This window comes from Centroberyx gerrardi, chromosome 23, assembly GCF_048128805.1.
Source record: "Centroberyx gerrardi isolate f3 chromosome 23, fCenGer3.hap1.cur.20231027, whole genome shotgun sequence".
NCBI classification, from domain to species: Eukaryota; Metazoa; Chordata; class Actinopteri; order Beryciformes; family Berycidae; genus Centroberyx; species Centroberyx gerrardi.
The window spans coordinates 2,845,386-2,859,857 of record NC_136019.1 but is presented as its reverse complement, the minus strand read 5'-3'; the positions used below and the strand labels follow the sequence as shown (position 1 = coordinate 2,859,857).

Below are 14,472 nucleotides of genomic sequence, written 5' to 3'. Positions count from 1 at the left end.
TGCGGGATATTCTCTGACAAAGGGTAGAAATGTCAGTTTCTTTATACACTTCAGTATAGTTGCTTTGTTCATCCTTTTCTAAGAAATCAATACATGGCTAATGTAATATGCTTCAAACTAGTCAAAACCAGTTCTACAATACACACTAACATAAAGTCTATTCTTACACATTCTATACACTAGTCTGAGGGCTAAACGTCTAATATCATGTGGAAGTCATACATGCACTCATGACAGCTGCATGACTTCTTCATGTGATCAGGACATGATCACATGAAGATCCTTTACTGAATACTCCAATATGATATTCAGGGAAAAGGACACAGTGTTTTATTTTATTTCCTACACATGACAAGTGACTGGGGAGAAAGGGGAAATGTTGGCTGGAGATATAAATCAAAGAAGCGGAAGTCACTGTGGTTTGTTAAGTAAGAGGAATCACACCCAAGATATTTTTAAACACTTGCTGCTTTACTCGTTTCTTGATGAATTACTGACTGATGAATGTCAGCTAGAAATAGTTTTTCAAATGGATATGCGTTTTGGAATAAAACTCTTCGTTTCTTAAAAGAAGTTGTGTTATCATGAAAGAATTTTGAAAGAAATTTTTTATGAAAGAAAGTTTGACTTCTTAAAAAAAAAAAAGCTTCCAGTGCAGTAAAAGGATTTGACTTGATATATCTTTTCAAATTTTGTCTGATAAGTCTAAAGATGTGTGTAGATTGCACACACACACACACGTACATCCGCCCGCACAGTGCACACACACACACTCACACACACACTGGTTTCCTCCCAAAGGATCATTTTCATGCTCACTACCTCTTTCACACTTGCTACCAGCTGTCACCCACAAAACTCCCTCGAGACTTAATTTCCTGTCTGTAGAGTCATTAAAACAGTCGTTCTCCCTTTCTCTTGTCATTCTCCATTATAATTGATTCATTCTATTATTTTTCTTTGCTCTTGTCTTCAGAGCATAATCAGGAATCAGCTCGGCAAAAGACTTCAAGTAAGGTAAGATAAGCTTTTCTCAACTTTATAAACGGTAGTCAATAGAATCCTATTCTAAAACGGAATTAACTTTTCTTAAATGCCGTTGCACCTACATTTTGATTGATTGCTGCTATGCTGTTGCTGTCATCATTTTTTCCGTTATAAGACGAGATAAATCGAGCAACATCCCATCATGCTTAGGGTGTGTGGCGTCTCTCCGATAGAGTTCAGACACTTGTAGAATCGATGCCAAGGAGCTTTGAAACTGTTCTGATGGTTTGTGGTGGACCAATTTGGGGAAGAGGATTAAGGCCACGCGGAAAAAAAGTATTTGGGTTCTGAGATTAAAGTCAGAATTCTGATATTATTCTCGCAATTCTGGGGAATCACATACAAGGTATTTATTCTTTTTTTTAAATTTATTTAGACTTTTTCTCTCAGAATTCTGACTTTAATCTCAGAACTTCTGACTTTAAACTCTCTGAGATTAATCTCAGAACTCAAGTTTTTTCACGTGGCCCAAATCCTCCTCCGTACCAACACCCTGTTAACACACTTTATGTTGGGGTTTATTTTTGCAGTTGCCTGTAGATAGCTTGCATGGTTCTTCTTTATTTAATCTAAACTGGCTCGGCTGCAGAGTGGTTGTGGTTGCTAATTTTTATGTTGAGATCACAACTTAATTATCTCGGTTTCTCCATGTATCAAACATTTCCTCGTGATTATGAGATAGCAAAACATTAATTTCTCAAGATCATGGCTTAATTAGGTGACCGCCTGTGTCACCCCATGGTAAAATCTGATGTGCTGATCAATCGTGATCAATTCCACTTTAGTCTGTCTACACTTTGGCTACGTAATCAGGCTTACTCAGCTTTTTTCTTATTACAGCAACAGCAATGGGACACTAGTTGTGATCTTGGCAAACCATGAATTTAATAAGGTAATTAAATTGTAAAAAGTCAGGTTCTAAAAAATATGAGCTTCCGTAAATTTACACTAATGAATTATAGAAAAGGACAAAGGTTGCGGATCAGCCGACGAATAAATTATAACACAAATTGTTCACTGCTTGTTGTACAAATTGTTCACTGCTTGTTGACGTTTTCAAAAATGACTCGCTCAGTCTGACGTGTGAAGAAGCCCAGGGGTTTGGAAATCTCAAATCAAAATGGTGAATACTTCCTCTTCTACTAAATCCTAGTTCCTCTTTCCGGTTTCTTTCACTTTCTTCCCGTCTCTCCCTCTCTGTCTCCCTATCTGCTCGCTCCCTCGCTCACTTTCTCGCTCATTTACTTACTCACTCATTCATTCCTTCACTCACTCACTCTCTTTTCTCGCTTACAGCAGGACCATCTCTCTTTCCATCCTCCTCCCCTCATTCCCTTCCTTCCTCTCTCCCTTCTTCAACCATTTTCTTTTTGTCTTTTTTCTCACAGGATGGGACAGCCATCCATCCTTTCACCCACCCTCCTCTTCCTCCTCCTCCTCCTCTTCCTCCTCTCTCTGTCCTGGGGTCAGAGGTCAGACCCGGAGGGTGAAAACCCGTCCTGCGATCGCTGCAACCAGCGGCTCTCCTGTAACTGCTCCTACGGAGGATTCGACCGCGTTCCCACGGTAACAGAGCGTGCCCTGACCCTTGACCTCTCCTTTAACAACATCGCCGTGGTGACCGATGATGACCTGAGAGGCCACGACCGACTGAGGGTTCTAAGTCTCCGTGGTAACGCTGCTGGAAATTTCACACATTTATTGGTTTATTATAGAAGAGTGTGAGAGCAAAGCTGCCACCTTTGACCATTCAGATAACTTTGCTGAAAATATCTGTTGTATAAATACTATTTAATGCTTTTGCATGGACGTAAAACTGGAAATGCAATACTGAAACTGATGCTTAATTTGTAGACTAATGTCTACAAGTACAGGATTTACAAATCAGGATCAGAATTGCTTTGATTGCAAGTCACATGTACTAAGAATTTACCTCGATGTGTTGGTGTACATAACGTGAATACAGCAAAATAAACAGATATATATATAGTACATGTAATGTGTCTACAATATGGCCATTATTGTGTAGTTATAATACTTTGCATAGGTTTATAATAGGGATGGGACAATATATCGAAATTCAATATATCGTGATACAAAAATGTGAAAAATGAATGGTGATATCAGCTCCATGTTATTCTGCTGTATCAGAAATGAGATGCTTGACCATCACAATTTCACAAGCTCTCCATCCAAATTATATTATTCACACTTTGTAATGATATTTTTAAATTGTTGTTTACATTCTACCAAGCCAATGGCATCGCTAGAAAGATTTATGTCTCAGAAATAAACAGAATTCTGCACAGTCAGACTTTGTTGTCACTGAACTTTTATTTATCACATCGTATCGTGGTTGTATCGAATCGTGAACCCCGTATCGCGTATCGGATCGTATCGTGAGTATATCGTCCCATCCCTAATTTACAGTTTACTACATTGGAACAAGGCCATTGTAAAGTGAAGGGTTACCCAGACTAGTTAGAATATGTGGTTGTTGGTTGGCGAGGATGTTCCTTATATGTCGTTCTTCATTTCCGCCAGGTAACAGACTCGTTGAGATCCAGCCGGCAGCGTTTGCCTCCCTGTGGAGTTTGGAGGAGTTGGATCTGTCTGACAATCAGCTGACTGCTCTCAACTACACCTGGTTCAACAAGCTAGGAGCCCTGCAGCAGCTCAACCTACTGACCAACCCATATAAGTATACAGCTCCACCTACTGATCAATCCAGATTAGAGTGTGGGGGCTGGTGATGTTTTGTGCTGATGCTGTGTGGAAGAATTGTGAATAAGCTGTCGGCCTGTAGGTGTCACTGCAGGCTGGTTGTATGTAAGCTCTCCTCTCCTCTCCTCTCCTCTCCTCTCCTCTCCTCTCTCCCCTCTCCTCTCTCCTCTCCTCTCCTCGCCTCGCCTCGCCTCGCCTCCCCTCCCCTCTCCTCTCCTCTCCTCTCCTCTCCCCTCCTCTCCCCTCTCCTCTCATCTCCTCTCCTCTCCTCCTCTCCTCTCCCCTCCTCTCCTCTCCTCTCCCCTCCCCTCCCCTCTCCTCTCCTCTCCTCTCCTCTCCTCTCCTCTCCTCTCCTCTCCTCTCCCCTCCCCTCCCCTCTCCTCTCCTCTCCTCTCTCTCCTCTCCTCTCCTCTCCTCTCTCCTCCTCTCCTCTCCTCCTCCCCTCTCTCCTTCTCTCTCCTCTCTCCTCTCCTCTCTCCTCCTCTCTCCTCTCCTCTCCTCTCCTCTCCTCTCCTCTCCTCTCCTCTCCTCTCCTCTCCTCTCCTCTCCTCCAGGTCCCTGGGTTCTCCTCCAGTGTTTCAGGGGCTGGTCAGGCTGAGGAGGCTGGGGTTTGGAGGTGCAGCTCTGGAGGAGCTGAGGAGAGGAGATCTGGCAGGAGTCACCCAGCTGGAGGAGCTCACTGTGCAGGCCAACAACCTGAGGAGGTGGGGGAGAGACGGGGTGTGCGTGTTCTTGCATTGCTATACTTATGAGGACCAAATGTCCTCACAGCAATGGAAAGATGAGGAAGATCCTCCAAAGTGAGGACATTTTGACGCTCACTTCTTTAAGGGACTAGTTTAGGGTTAGGACTTGGGTTTAGCGTTACATTAGAATTTGGATTAGTTTTAGGTTAGGGTAAGGTTAGGGATTAGGGAATGTATGTAGTCAATGAGCGTCCTCACAAGTATAGTAATACAAATGTGTGTGTGCGTGTGTGTGTGTGTTTGTTGGCTCAATTTTGGAGCGTCAACAGAGGAATTTTACACAAAGTTTCTAGAACTGTAGTGACCACTGACCTATTTCAACCCACAAGGACTTAAAATGTAATACAATGACTGCAAACCAAGTGACAAATGTAGCTAGTACATTACAAATATGCAGATCTATGGACCAAGTATGACGTCAGTAAACAATTAAGAATAAAAATGCAGGCACCAGTGCTGTGGATGCTGCAAAATTCCCTCATGCAGCGCACCATAGAAGCAACAACTTCAAGGGCCTTAACTCTCTGTCCTTTTCCCCTTCAAATGTTCTTCCCATTCCCATCTCTCCTCTCTCTCTCTCTCTCTCTCTCTCTCTCTCTCTCTCTAGATACGAGTCCGGTACTCTAGCATACATTTGGCCTTTGGGTCGTGTCACTTTGAGCCTCCATGGCCCTTTTTTAACCGACCCGCCCCTGGCCGCGGCTGTGCTCCGTGATGTGGCCTATCCTGAGTCTCCCATGGTTCTCTCAGATCTCCATCTGATCAGGAATGAGTCCATCCAGCCCTTCAGAGAGACAGCTGGGAGGAGAGTCAGGTCTGGACACACACACCTTTTCTATGTTAGTCATTTTTGATAAATGAGAAATGTCAGCTTTTCAGGAACTGCAGCTGGACCACCATGTATTGTTTAAAGCATGAACATTGGTGATTTGTGATGAATCAGTGTGTGTGCAATGCTGAGAGTTGTGAAAAAAGCCGATGACAGTGTGATCTATCCATTAAAGGCATTTTGAGAGACACAAGTGAATACAAAAGATGCTGAATCGAATCCCTTCACGACCAACCAATCAATTAATCACTCCCCAAATGACATCACCCCTCAGGTCGATGACCTTGCGTAACTTATCTGTGTCCGATGAGGCGATAGTCAACCTCCTGATGGTGTGTAACGGAGCGCCGCTCACCTCTCTGTTCGTGGACGGCGTCGTGCTAACAGGAGAAGGCAGGTGGGAACTCAGCACTTTGTCTGCATTCAAGATAAGACTGAACTGTGTGTGTCAGCGTGTGTCAGTGTGATCTCTCAAACTCTGCAAGATGTCCATATGTGGCAGGAAAACTACCTTTTTTTGTTTAAGTCTCAGTAGCCGGTACATTCCAAAATTCTCCAGGCACTTTCACAGTTTTACCAACAAGCTAGATTGTTATGCCGTGTTCATGTGATATCGGATTTACCATAAATACGAGCTGCCGACTGGGGAAAAATACACTCACATCTGCCTCCTAGTGGTAATTACAAGTAGAACGTGGGAATTTGAAGCATGGGAAGCATGAAAAATGAAAGATGGAACATGAAAAATGCACACTGAAATGCTCAAAAATACAGTGTTTCATGCCTCAGGCTCTTCCTCAGGTCAAACTAGTTTCTTTTTTCATGTTGTTTTCAAGCCAAGCACCTAGTATAAAAAGCTGTGTGTATTCTTTGATTCTGTCATTTTTTGTACAACTCCAGTCTCCCACTTGGGGTCACAAATTGCATAAGTATGTGAACACAGGCAGCAAACACTGCAGCGAATCCACCAATGTCGGTTTCCTTTCTTTCAGGAGTAGATAATAATATCGGTTGATTGTAAGAATTGTCACAACAAATGACTTTCTGATCGCCATCTTAGATGTGGGCGTTCTACTGAGTTAAACAGATAAACATAAAAGTTCTTCTTCTTCTTCCGTTCCTTTGCTTCTTCCAATATGACATGAACGTGGCATAAATTGAAGCCTTGGAATGAAGAACCGTGTAGTTCTGTTTTGCATTTTTTTGTGGTAAAGTTGTATCATTAGTCTATATCACTTGTAGGATTATAGTCTTGACACTAAAATAAATAATAGGCTTTAGACTATGAAATTTGAAAGCGTCAGTCATCTGCAAACTGCAGTTCACTGACTTATATGGCTCTCTCTATGACTGACAGTTACGACTTAGTTGGGTTTATTCAATATTTTTTAAAAATTATAGATGAATACACCCTCTAAAATGGTACAATATTGTAAGCAAAAGGCTATAAATTCAATAATAGCCAATAGTGAATTTTACTTTAATACCAACAGTTGCTATAGGTGTCATTTTTTCAAATAGATATCTCATTTTGGAATAAAGCTCTTCGACTGTTACTTCCTGTGTTTGTTGTTTTCGACCGGTTCCAGGTGGGAGCGAGCCAGCTGGACCGACGTAAAGAGCGTCGATGAGATCTTCCTACGAAACGTAGTGGTGCTGGACGTCTATAAGTTTGTCTCTTTTTTAGAGCTGCGATTTCTACTCCAGTACCCCAGGAGGATTTCGGTCATCAGCGCCAAGGTATGGAATAAGGAGTCTCCTATGTAGCACTTTATGTAGAAGTGATAGGTAGGCGGTCTATCTACGACAACAAGTGTTTCTCATGCATACGTTTTACCACGGCAATAAATGAAAACTATATTTATATAACACTTTTCTGAACAAAATTACAAGGGGCTATGAAATTAAAGGTAAAAAACATATCAGAAAACAGTACACTATATTATATCTAACAATTTTAAGCCATATGTTTTCTGTGAGATGAGAAAAAGTAAAAGGAATTTCTCAGGGAATTTCCAATTAAGTAGATCTCCTGTTGCCCCGGCAACAAACGAAGTGGGAGGGGACTCAATTAAGCCTCAACTTCAATTAGTACAATTCAACCGGTCAGAGAAGTTTACAGTGTTTAGGCTTGGTCCGCAGTTGTTCCAGTGTGGTTTTGGTCTATTGCTTTTTGAGTTCTTATATAGTAAATTGTGACAAATTATGTGATTACCTATAATGTGATTTTATAATTTTGCGCATGCATTTTTTGCATGTTACAGTTTTCATGTCCATCACGGTGCTGCTGTTTTCTTGGCCATTTAGGTCTCTATTGAAAATACATTTTTAAACTCAAAAGGACTCAAAAAAAATAAAAAAATTACTAAATCTCAGTTAACCTGAAGTGCTTCTGATCAAAAAACAAACAAATGCTGAAATATTTCATGTTTGGTTTCACACCAAATCTCAAAACTCTTTTGATCAATTAAACAAAACAAAAAAATGAATGCATTACAGAGACAAAAAGCGTCATATAACCCGCGCTGTCTTCCATCCTCAGATGTTTGTGATCCCCTGCCAAACCACCCACCTCCTGGTGAACCTGCAGTACCTGGACCTGTCTGACAACCTGCTGACGGACCTGACTCTGGAGGAGACCCTGTGTAAGGGAGACGGCACCATGAAGGACCTCAGGGTCTTAAACGTCAGCGGCAACGCTCTGAAGGTGGGCTGATTTTGTTTGAGTACGACTGTTTATGTAACCTCCATTTGCTCTTATGTATGTATCCTATTACTGCTCACTGCTGATTTCCACACAGGAAACATTAACATTTTTAAAAATCAATATATCAAAGGTTTTCTCGTTGGATATATATATGTTGGAAGTGATTTCTCCATCTTCCTTTCCCTCCTTCCACCATCTGCTGCCGGAAACTCTTTCAGCTTTAGCTCCGTTTGCTCTGGAAGAACAGAACCTCTTCCTGTTTTGTGCCGTAAAGCGATCCAGCAGATTTCCCTCCAGATCCACCAGGTGGAGAAACTATGGAGGATGCAGAGTAGAGGCTGATGGAGGCTGACCACTGATGATGATTATTACAGTAAATACAGCGATGTCTCAGAATGAACGTGGTGATGATTTATTGATATTAAAATGATACACAGAGCACATTTAAGGTTACAATTAGGATTTGGTCTAGGTTAGGGTAAAGGTTAAGGTTATATGAGGGTTACAGTTAAGGTTAGGGTTGAGGGAATGAGTGTAGTCAGTGAAGGTCCTCACAAGTATAGTAATATAAATGTGTGTTGGTGTTTGTGTGTGTGAAAGAGAGAGTAAAACTTTGTGCATGGGTGTGTCTTGTGTGTGTGTGTGTGTTTGTGTGTATGAAGGAGAGGAGGAGATTGTGATTTTGGATTCTCTCTCTATCTCGCTCTCTCGCTCCGTCCCTCCCTCTCTCTCTCTCTCTCTCTCTCTCTCTCTCTCTCTCTCTCTCTCTCTCTCTCTCTCTCTCTCTCCCTCCCTCCAGTCTTTGTCCATTCTGAGCCAGCTGGTGGCTAAACTCTCCAAGCTGACCCACCTGGACGTCAGTAGGAACGGATACAGCTCCATGCCCCCCAGCTGCTCCTGGCCCTCCACCCTGCGATACCTCAACATCTCCTGGGCTAAGCTCACCACCATCACCCCTTGTCTGCCCTCCACCCTGGAGGTACGGGACAGCGGAGAGCATAGCAATAAGCACAAGGGATTTTTAAAGTGATGCACCTTATGCATCACTTTAAAAAAGCACCTTGACACTGTAGCAAATACACGAATTGATCGGCTTGTGAGAAAATCACTTCTTCCAATCCACTATTACAGACTTGCTTGTATGCAATGCTTTTGATTTTGCCAACTTTTTAATCTTGTGCTGTTTCCCTGTTGCTTTGTTGAATTTAATTAGAAGTGAACAAAACACACACAGGCAACTAAACACCAATGTGTTTTTAAACACCTTTTCTATCATTTTTCCTTTTACTTTGGTTGTTTTTATGCCATTTGGTAAAGCACATTTTAAACTCTGCTTTTACATAAGTGCTATAGAAGTAGTGTTTTCTTATTATAGTTTATTGTAATAATAGAGTCAGAGTTACAGCATGCCTTCAGCTATCCAGATGGTAGCAGGATGTGGTTAGAGAGATCATCCTGTAACTGTGAGGCGGGACGTTCGATCTCTCAAAAAACAGCCAATCTGTTGAAGTGTCCTTGAGCAAGACAAAATGTAAACATCAAAAATGGTTGCAAATGCCTTGATATGACCAAATTATATAATATATAATTATACTCTGTTTTTTAATATGTAAAGGTGTTGGATCTCAGCAACAACGACCTCCACGCCTTCCCCCTGGCCCTGTCGGCCCTGAGAGAGCTGCATCTCTCTGGGAACAAGTTTCTGAGGCTTCCCCCTGGACGGATGTTCCCCAGCCTGCAAACACTGACAATAGAGGTGAGAGACAAACACACCTCGTACCTATTAGTGTAAAATGGCATTCAAGAGATGAAGGAACTGTCATAGGTAGACAATGCGAGAGACAAGCACATGCACTCACAAAAACATTAACAAACACACACATACTCGAAAAAGGTTATATGGCCACTTCCAAACCTTTCACACCCACCATGAGAAACAATATGAATAATGTGTGTGACATGGTGGTATGGTTCAACTAAAATCATCACACACCTCCATCGATGTACATGTAAAACATACCTCAACCCTCAAAATGTTTCCTAACACCTCCCATCTGTGTTTCACAAATGTACGGCTCATACAGGTCCATTTATTTTAGACCTGTGACAAGACAATATTTAGTGAAAAAATGTGGTCTGCCCCTCAAGTACACTCTACCACGATTTGGTTGACACAAGCCTTAACCTTTCTTCCACTTGAAAAACTTTCCTGGAGGATTTGGTCCCACCTTTGGTCGTATCTAGAAAGACTCTGATCTGACCCTGTGTGTCCTTTTTTCACACGCACTAATCATTTTATCATGTCAGATGCATGTAATATGTTACTCCTGAATTATAAACCTAGGTGGCAGTAGCCTAGAGATGAGAGAAGTGGGCTTGTGACTGGAATGTCGCTAGTTCAAATCCTGGACAAACTGGGAGGTAGAAATGTACGATTAAGGAACAGAAGATGATCCCTAAGTCATCGTTGGTTATCTGCCAAAGTGGTTGGTATATATATGATTTCCCACCCTGATTTTTGCTGTTTTTATCCTGATTGTTCTTATTTTACAGTCAGTTCTTCTACTGGAACATGTTTAGTGAGTAAGAATTTCACAGAAGTGAGTAAAACATACAGGTAACTGCCCAAACCCCCGACACAAATCCACCAGAACAACTTCAATGCTCCTTGGCATCGATTCGACAAGCGTCTGAACTCTATTGGAGGGGTGCAACACGTTAAACATGATGGGATGCTCCTGCTTTTAATACACTTTCAACCTGTGATTCCTGCTGCTTTTATAGTGGTTTACAGTGGTATTTCCAATTTCATAGCCAGTGTTCCTAACCAACGACACTCCCTGTCCTTCCACAGTCAAACACCCTGAACATGTTTGGCCGTTCAGACCTCCAGTCCTACAGACGGCTCCAGAGCCTCAAGGCGGGTCAGAACAAGTTCGTCTGCTCCTGTGAGTTCGTCTCCTTCCTCCAGTCGGACATTAAAGGAGAAGGAGCTGTGGATTTAACGGACGGAGCAGAGAGCTACGTCTGCGATTCTCCTCTCTACCTGCAGGGGGAGCCGGTGGGTCGCGTCCACCTCTCCGTTGTCGAGTGCCATCGGGTCACGTTCGTGTCCGTAAGCTGCGGTTTGGCACTGCTAATGGGAATTCTGCTGATAGTCCTGCTGTGGCGTCTCCATGCGTTCTGGTACCTCAAGATGACGTGGGCGTGGCTGAGGGCCAAGCGTAGCGCCGCCTCCCGGCGACGCCGGCGACTCGGAGATGGAGCGGATTCGGAGCCGTTGCTATGCTACGACGCCTTTGTCTCCTACAGCGAGAGAGACGCCAGCTGGGTGGAGGACTTCCTGGTCCCTGAGCTGGAGGACCAGAGGTAATTTACAGGGGTTTCGTGTAGTATTTCTTTTCATTGTCAAATTGGTTGATGACGCTTTTCCTCTACTTGGTCTATGCTTAACGCTTCTTGAATTCTTCTTGGTTTATATTGTCCTAGGGAGAACAATGGAGCCGCAGTGAACACCCAAGACCCGCGGCCTCTCTCCCTGTGCCTCCACAAACGGGACTTCCTCCCTGGACAATGGATCGTGGACAACATCATGAGCGCCATGGAGCGCAGCCGGCGGACCGTCTTCATCCTCTCGGAAAACTTTGTCCGCTCCGACTGGTGCCGCTACGAGCTGGACTTCTCCCACTTTCGGCTTTTCGACGGGAAGGCCGACGGGGACGCGGCCATCTTGATCCTCCTGGAGCCGCTGGCGAAGGACGACATCCCCAAACGCTTCTGCAAACTGCGCAAGCTGATGAGCTCCACGACCTACCTGGAGTGGCCGCAGGAGGAGGAGAGGAGGCCAGAGTTCTGGAAGAGCCTCCGCTATGCCTTGAGAGGAGAAGATGAGGAGGAGGAGGAGGAGTGAGACGGGAAGAAGAGAAAACCATGAGGAGAAAGAGAAGAAGAGGAGGAGAACAAGTGAGAGGACAGGAGAGAGAAACAGCAGAAGAGAGAAGGGGAAGAGGAGAGCAAAAAGGAAGAGACGGCGGTAAAAGGAAAAGGAGGACGACGAGTGAAAGAAATGGAGGAGGAAAAGAGGAGTGAGCAGAGTAGGATGAGAGAAAAAAAGCAGGAGTATAAAAAGAGGAGGCGAAGGAGTGAGAGGGCTGTGGAGTAAATGAAGACAAGGAGTAAAGGTAGAGGAGGAGGAGAGAAGATGAGGAGTAGGAGGAGTAAAAGAACAGCAGAGGAAAGTAAAAAGTAGAGAGGAGACTCTTACCTAGTAATAAACTTTGGTTTGGTTAGTGTTTGATGTATTTATTAGTAGTTAATATGTACAGCCAAAGAAATAGGCCGTTTATACCTGAAGCTCTGTTGTTGTCAGCATCTTTTCTCTCCCTACTAGTTCAACACATTTTAAGAAATCTACTTCCCTGAGAAACTTTATTTCTTTAGTGATTACACTAAAGCAAATTATGAAAACAGTATATTAAGAATAGTGTTTATTCAGTGCTTTCCTACAAAGGCCAATCTCTCCCCACGTGTTGTGAATCAGCCACCGCTGCTGTTAAGTAATTACAAAAAGCAAGCCATGGCAATTCTCATATCAACTATTGGGAAAGGAAAAAAAAAGGCTATGTTTACAACGCAGGTCTTCATGCTCAGTTCCAAACTATTTCTTCATGTGTTCTTGACTGGTATGAACACCAGAGAAGGGAAATCACGGCAAAGAGTGCAGACAAGTCCAACACGCTTAGCTAATTTTACAAGGACTGGAATCAGATGTGTTTTGATCCCCCACTGCCAAAATCTACACCCTAGCAGCATGACAGGTTTCCAAACCTCTGTCCAATAAACAAGCTACTTGTGAGTCCATGTGACTTTTGTTTACAAGCCCTGGTCCGAACCAAATACAAAAATGCAACGAGGTAACTTTTCCACTATGGTTCGGACCAAAGAAAACAAACTGCAGGTGTGATCGCACCCTTAATGTATGAGACATTCCCTCACACACTGATTTGCTTTTATACATATTTATTCAATATGAAGTTTAAATCAGCAGCAGTCTTGATAACAAAGCATCGGCCACTTGCTGCGATCACAGCGTGGCTACAGAGAGATTTGGTGAGAGAAAGCCCTCTTCCTGCGCAGCACTAGAGCACCGGACTGGATTCACTTCAAGGATTTGATCAAACCCATTCCAATAGAGGCCTGTCATTGAATGTTTGAGCGGTTACCAATGGTTACGGGGGACATGCCACCATGCTGGAAGAGTGACAACAAAATGACAGAATACTCTAATGCTTCTTCGTCTCTGATCTTTTCCCCCTTTTATTATAACATGGTACTTCATTGATCCTCTTGCCCCTCCACAGGGAGGTCAAAGGTCAGGTTCAGCTACACAGCAGCATCCCTGGAGCTGGTAGGGATTCAGTGTCCTTGCTCAAGGACACTTCAGCAGGGTGGATGCTTGTTGACACGGGGCTTCAACCTGAGTCACTCAGTTGAAGAAAGGCTTTCGTAAAATTTTAACACCTGAGAACCACACAGAAATTAAACATTTTCTTTGTGTTGGGGAGGAAGAGATATAGTCACACTCCTTTTGTCGTTCCTCATAATCACTGGTAACCACTCTTCAAACGTTACATGACAGAACTCTGCTCCGTTAGCAAACCAATCCGCCATAACCATGACACACAGGCAAAATTTTAAGGCAATGTAGATGGGCAGAATTGCCAAAACATATGACAATATTTTCATAATACTTTTGTCGCTATATTTCTCACAGTGATTTTGTCCTTTTTGTGGCTCCACCATCCCTGCTGAAGCAAGGCAATACGCAACGAAAGTGCACACGTCACTGCAAAAGCTCAGTGAAGAATTTGGGACCTTAGCCACAGCTGTAGACATCCTCAATGTTGCACTGGCAACTTTGCAACCGTCACTTATCACAACAGAAAGTCTGCTTTCCGTCTCAAACTGTTAACATAATGGAGTGTTATGTATATCTCAAGTGATGACTGGGTCTCTATAAAATTTGTTCAGAAATGTAACAGTGACGTATTGACTTTCGTTGTGTATCCTGCCCATCTCAGTTGCTCCAAAAAGTTGTCCATGTATCATCATCACTTATGCTTTATACAAACTAAAACATAGCTAATAACAGATAATCCAAACCATTTGTAGTAAACAACATTAAACAAAATGTAAACAGGTCGTGTGTAAAAGAACAATCTGGGCAAAGTCGTCCGTTTGTAATCGCTGTGCAAATGAGTTGTGACTTTCAGAGTGCAGAGCTACATGTCTTTTTGTTTTTTTACAGAGCATTTTTTTGATAACAGTTCCTTTTGGTTGGGTCGTTCAACCCATCAAACCATGTTAGACGGACGCATTTATATCAGTCAAACATAGTCAAGCTGCTTCACAATACCAAC

General features: G+C 43.0%; 1 protein-coding gene across 1 annotated transcript; it reads left to right on the top strand.

Moving 5' to 3' along the window:
* The first annotated feature begins 980 nt into the window (after positions 1 to 980).
* On the top strand, positions 981 to 13,310 carry LOC139910462 (toll-like receptor 2). Its single transcript, XM_071897757.2, has 12 exons — positions 981 to 1,017; positions 2,436 to 2,719; positions 3,592 to 3,748; positions 4,326 to 4,475; positions 5,125 to 5,331; positions 5,621 to 5,743; positions 6,936 to 7,086; positions 7,889 to 8,053; positions 8,853 to 9,032; positions 9,669 to 9,809; positions 10,908 to 11,422; positions 11,543 to 13,310. The coding sequence occupies exons 2-12, from the start codon at positions 2,437 to 2,439 to the stop codon at positions 11,961 to 11,963; spliced, it is 2,493 nt and encodes an 830-aa protein (XP_071753858.2). The 5' UTR covers positions 981 to 1,017; position 2,436; the 3' UTR covers positions 11,964 to 13,310.
* The last annotated feature ends 1,162 nt before the right edge of the window (positions 13,311 to 14,472 follow it).

Bases quoted from the DNA above. Each gene is read 5' to 3' on its own strand.
- LOC139910462 (XM_071897757.2), top strand. From the start codon at position 2,437: ATGGGACAGCCATCCATCCTTTCACCCACCCTCCTCTTCCTCCTCCTC. The intron at 5,744-6,935 runs GTGGGAACTCAG...GACCGGTTCCAG, and splicing joins GTGCTAACAGGAGAAGGCAG to GTGGGAGCGAGCCAGCTGGA. The intron at 9,810-10,907 runs GTGAGAGACAAA...GTCCTTCCACAG, and splicing joins TGCAAACACTGACAATAGAG to TCAAACACCCTGAACATGTT.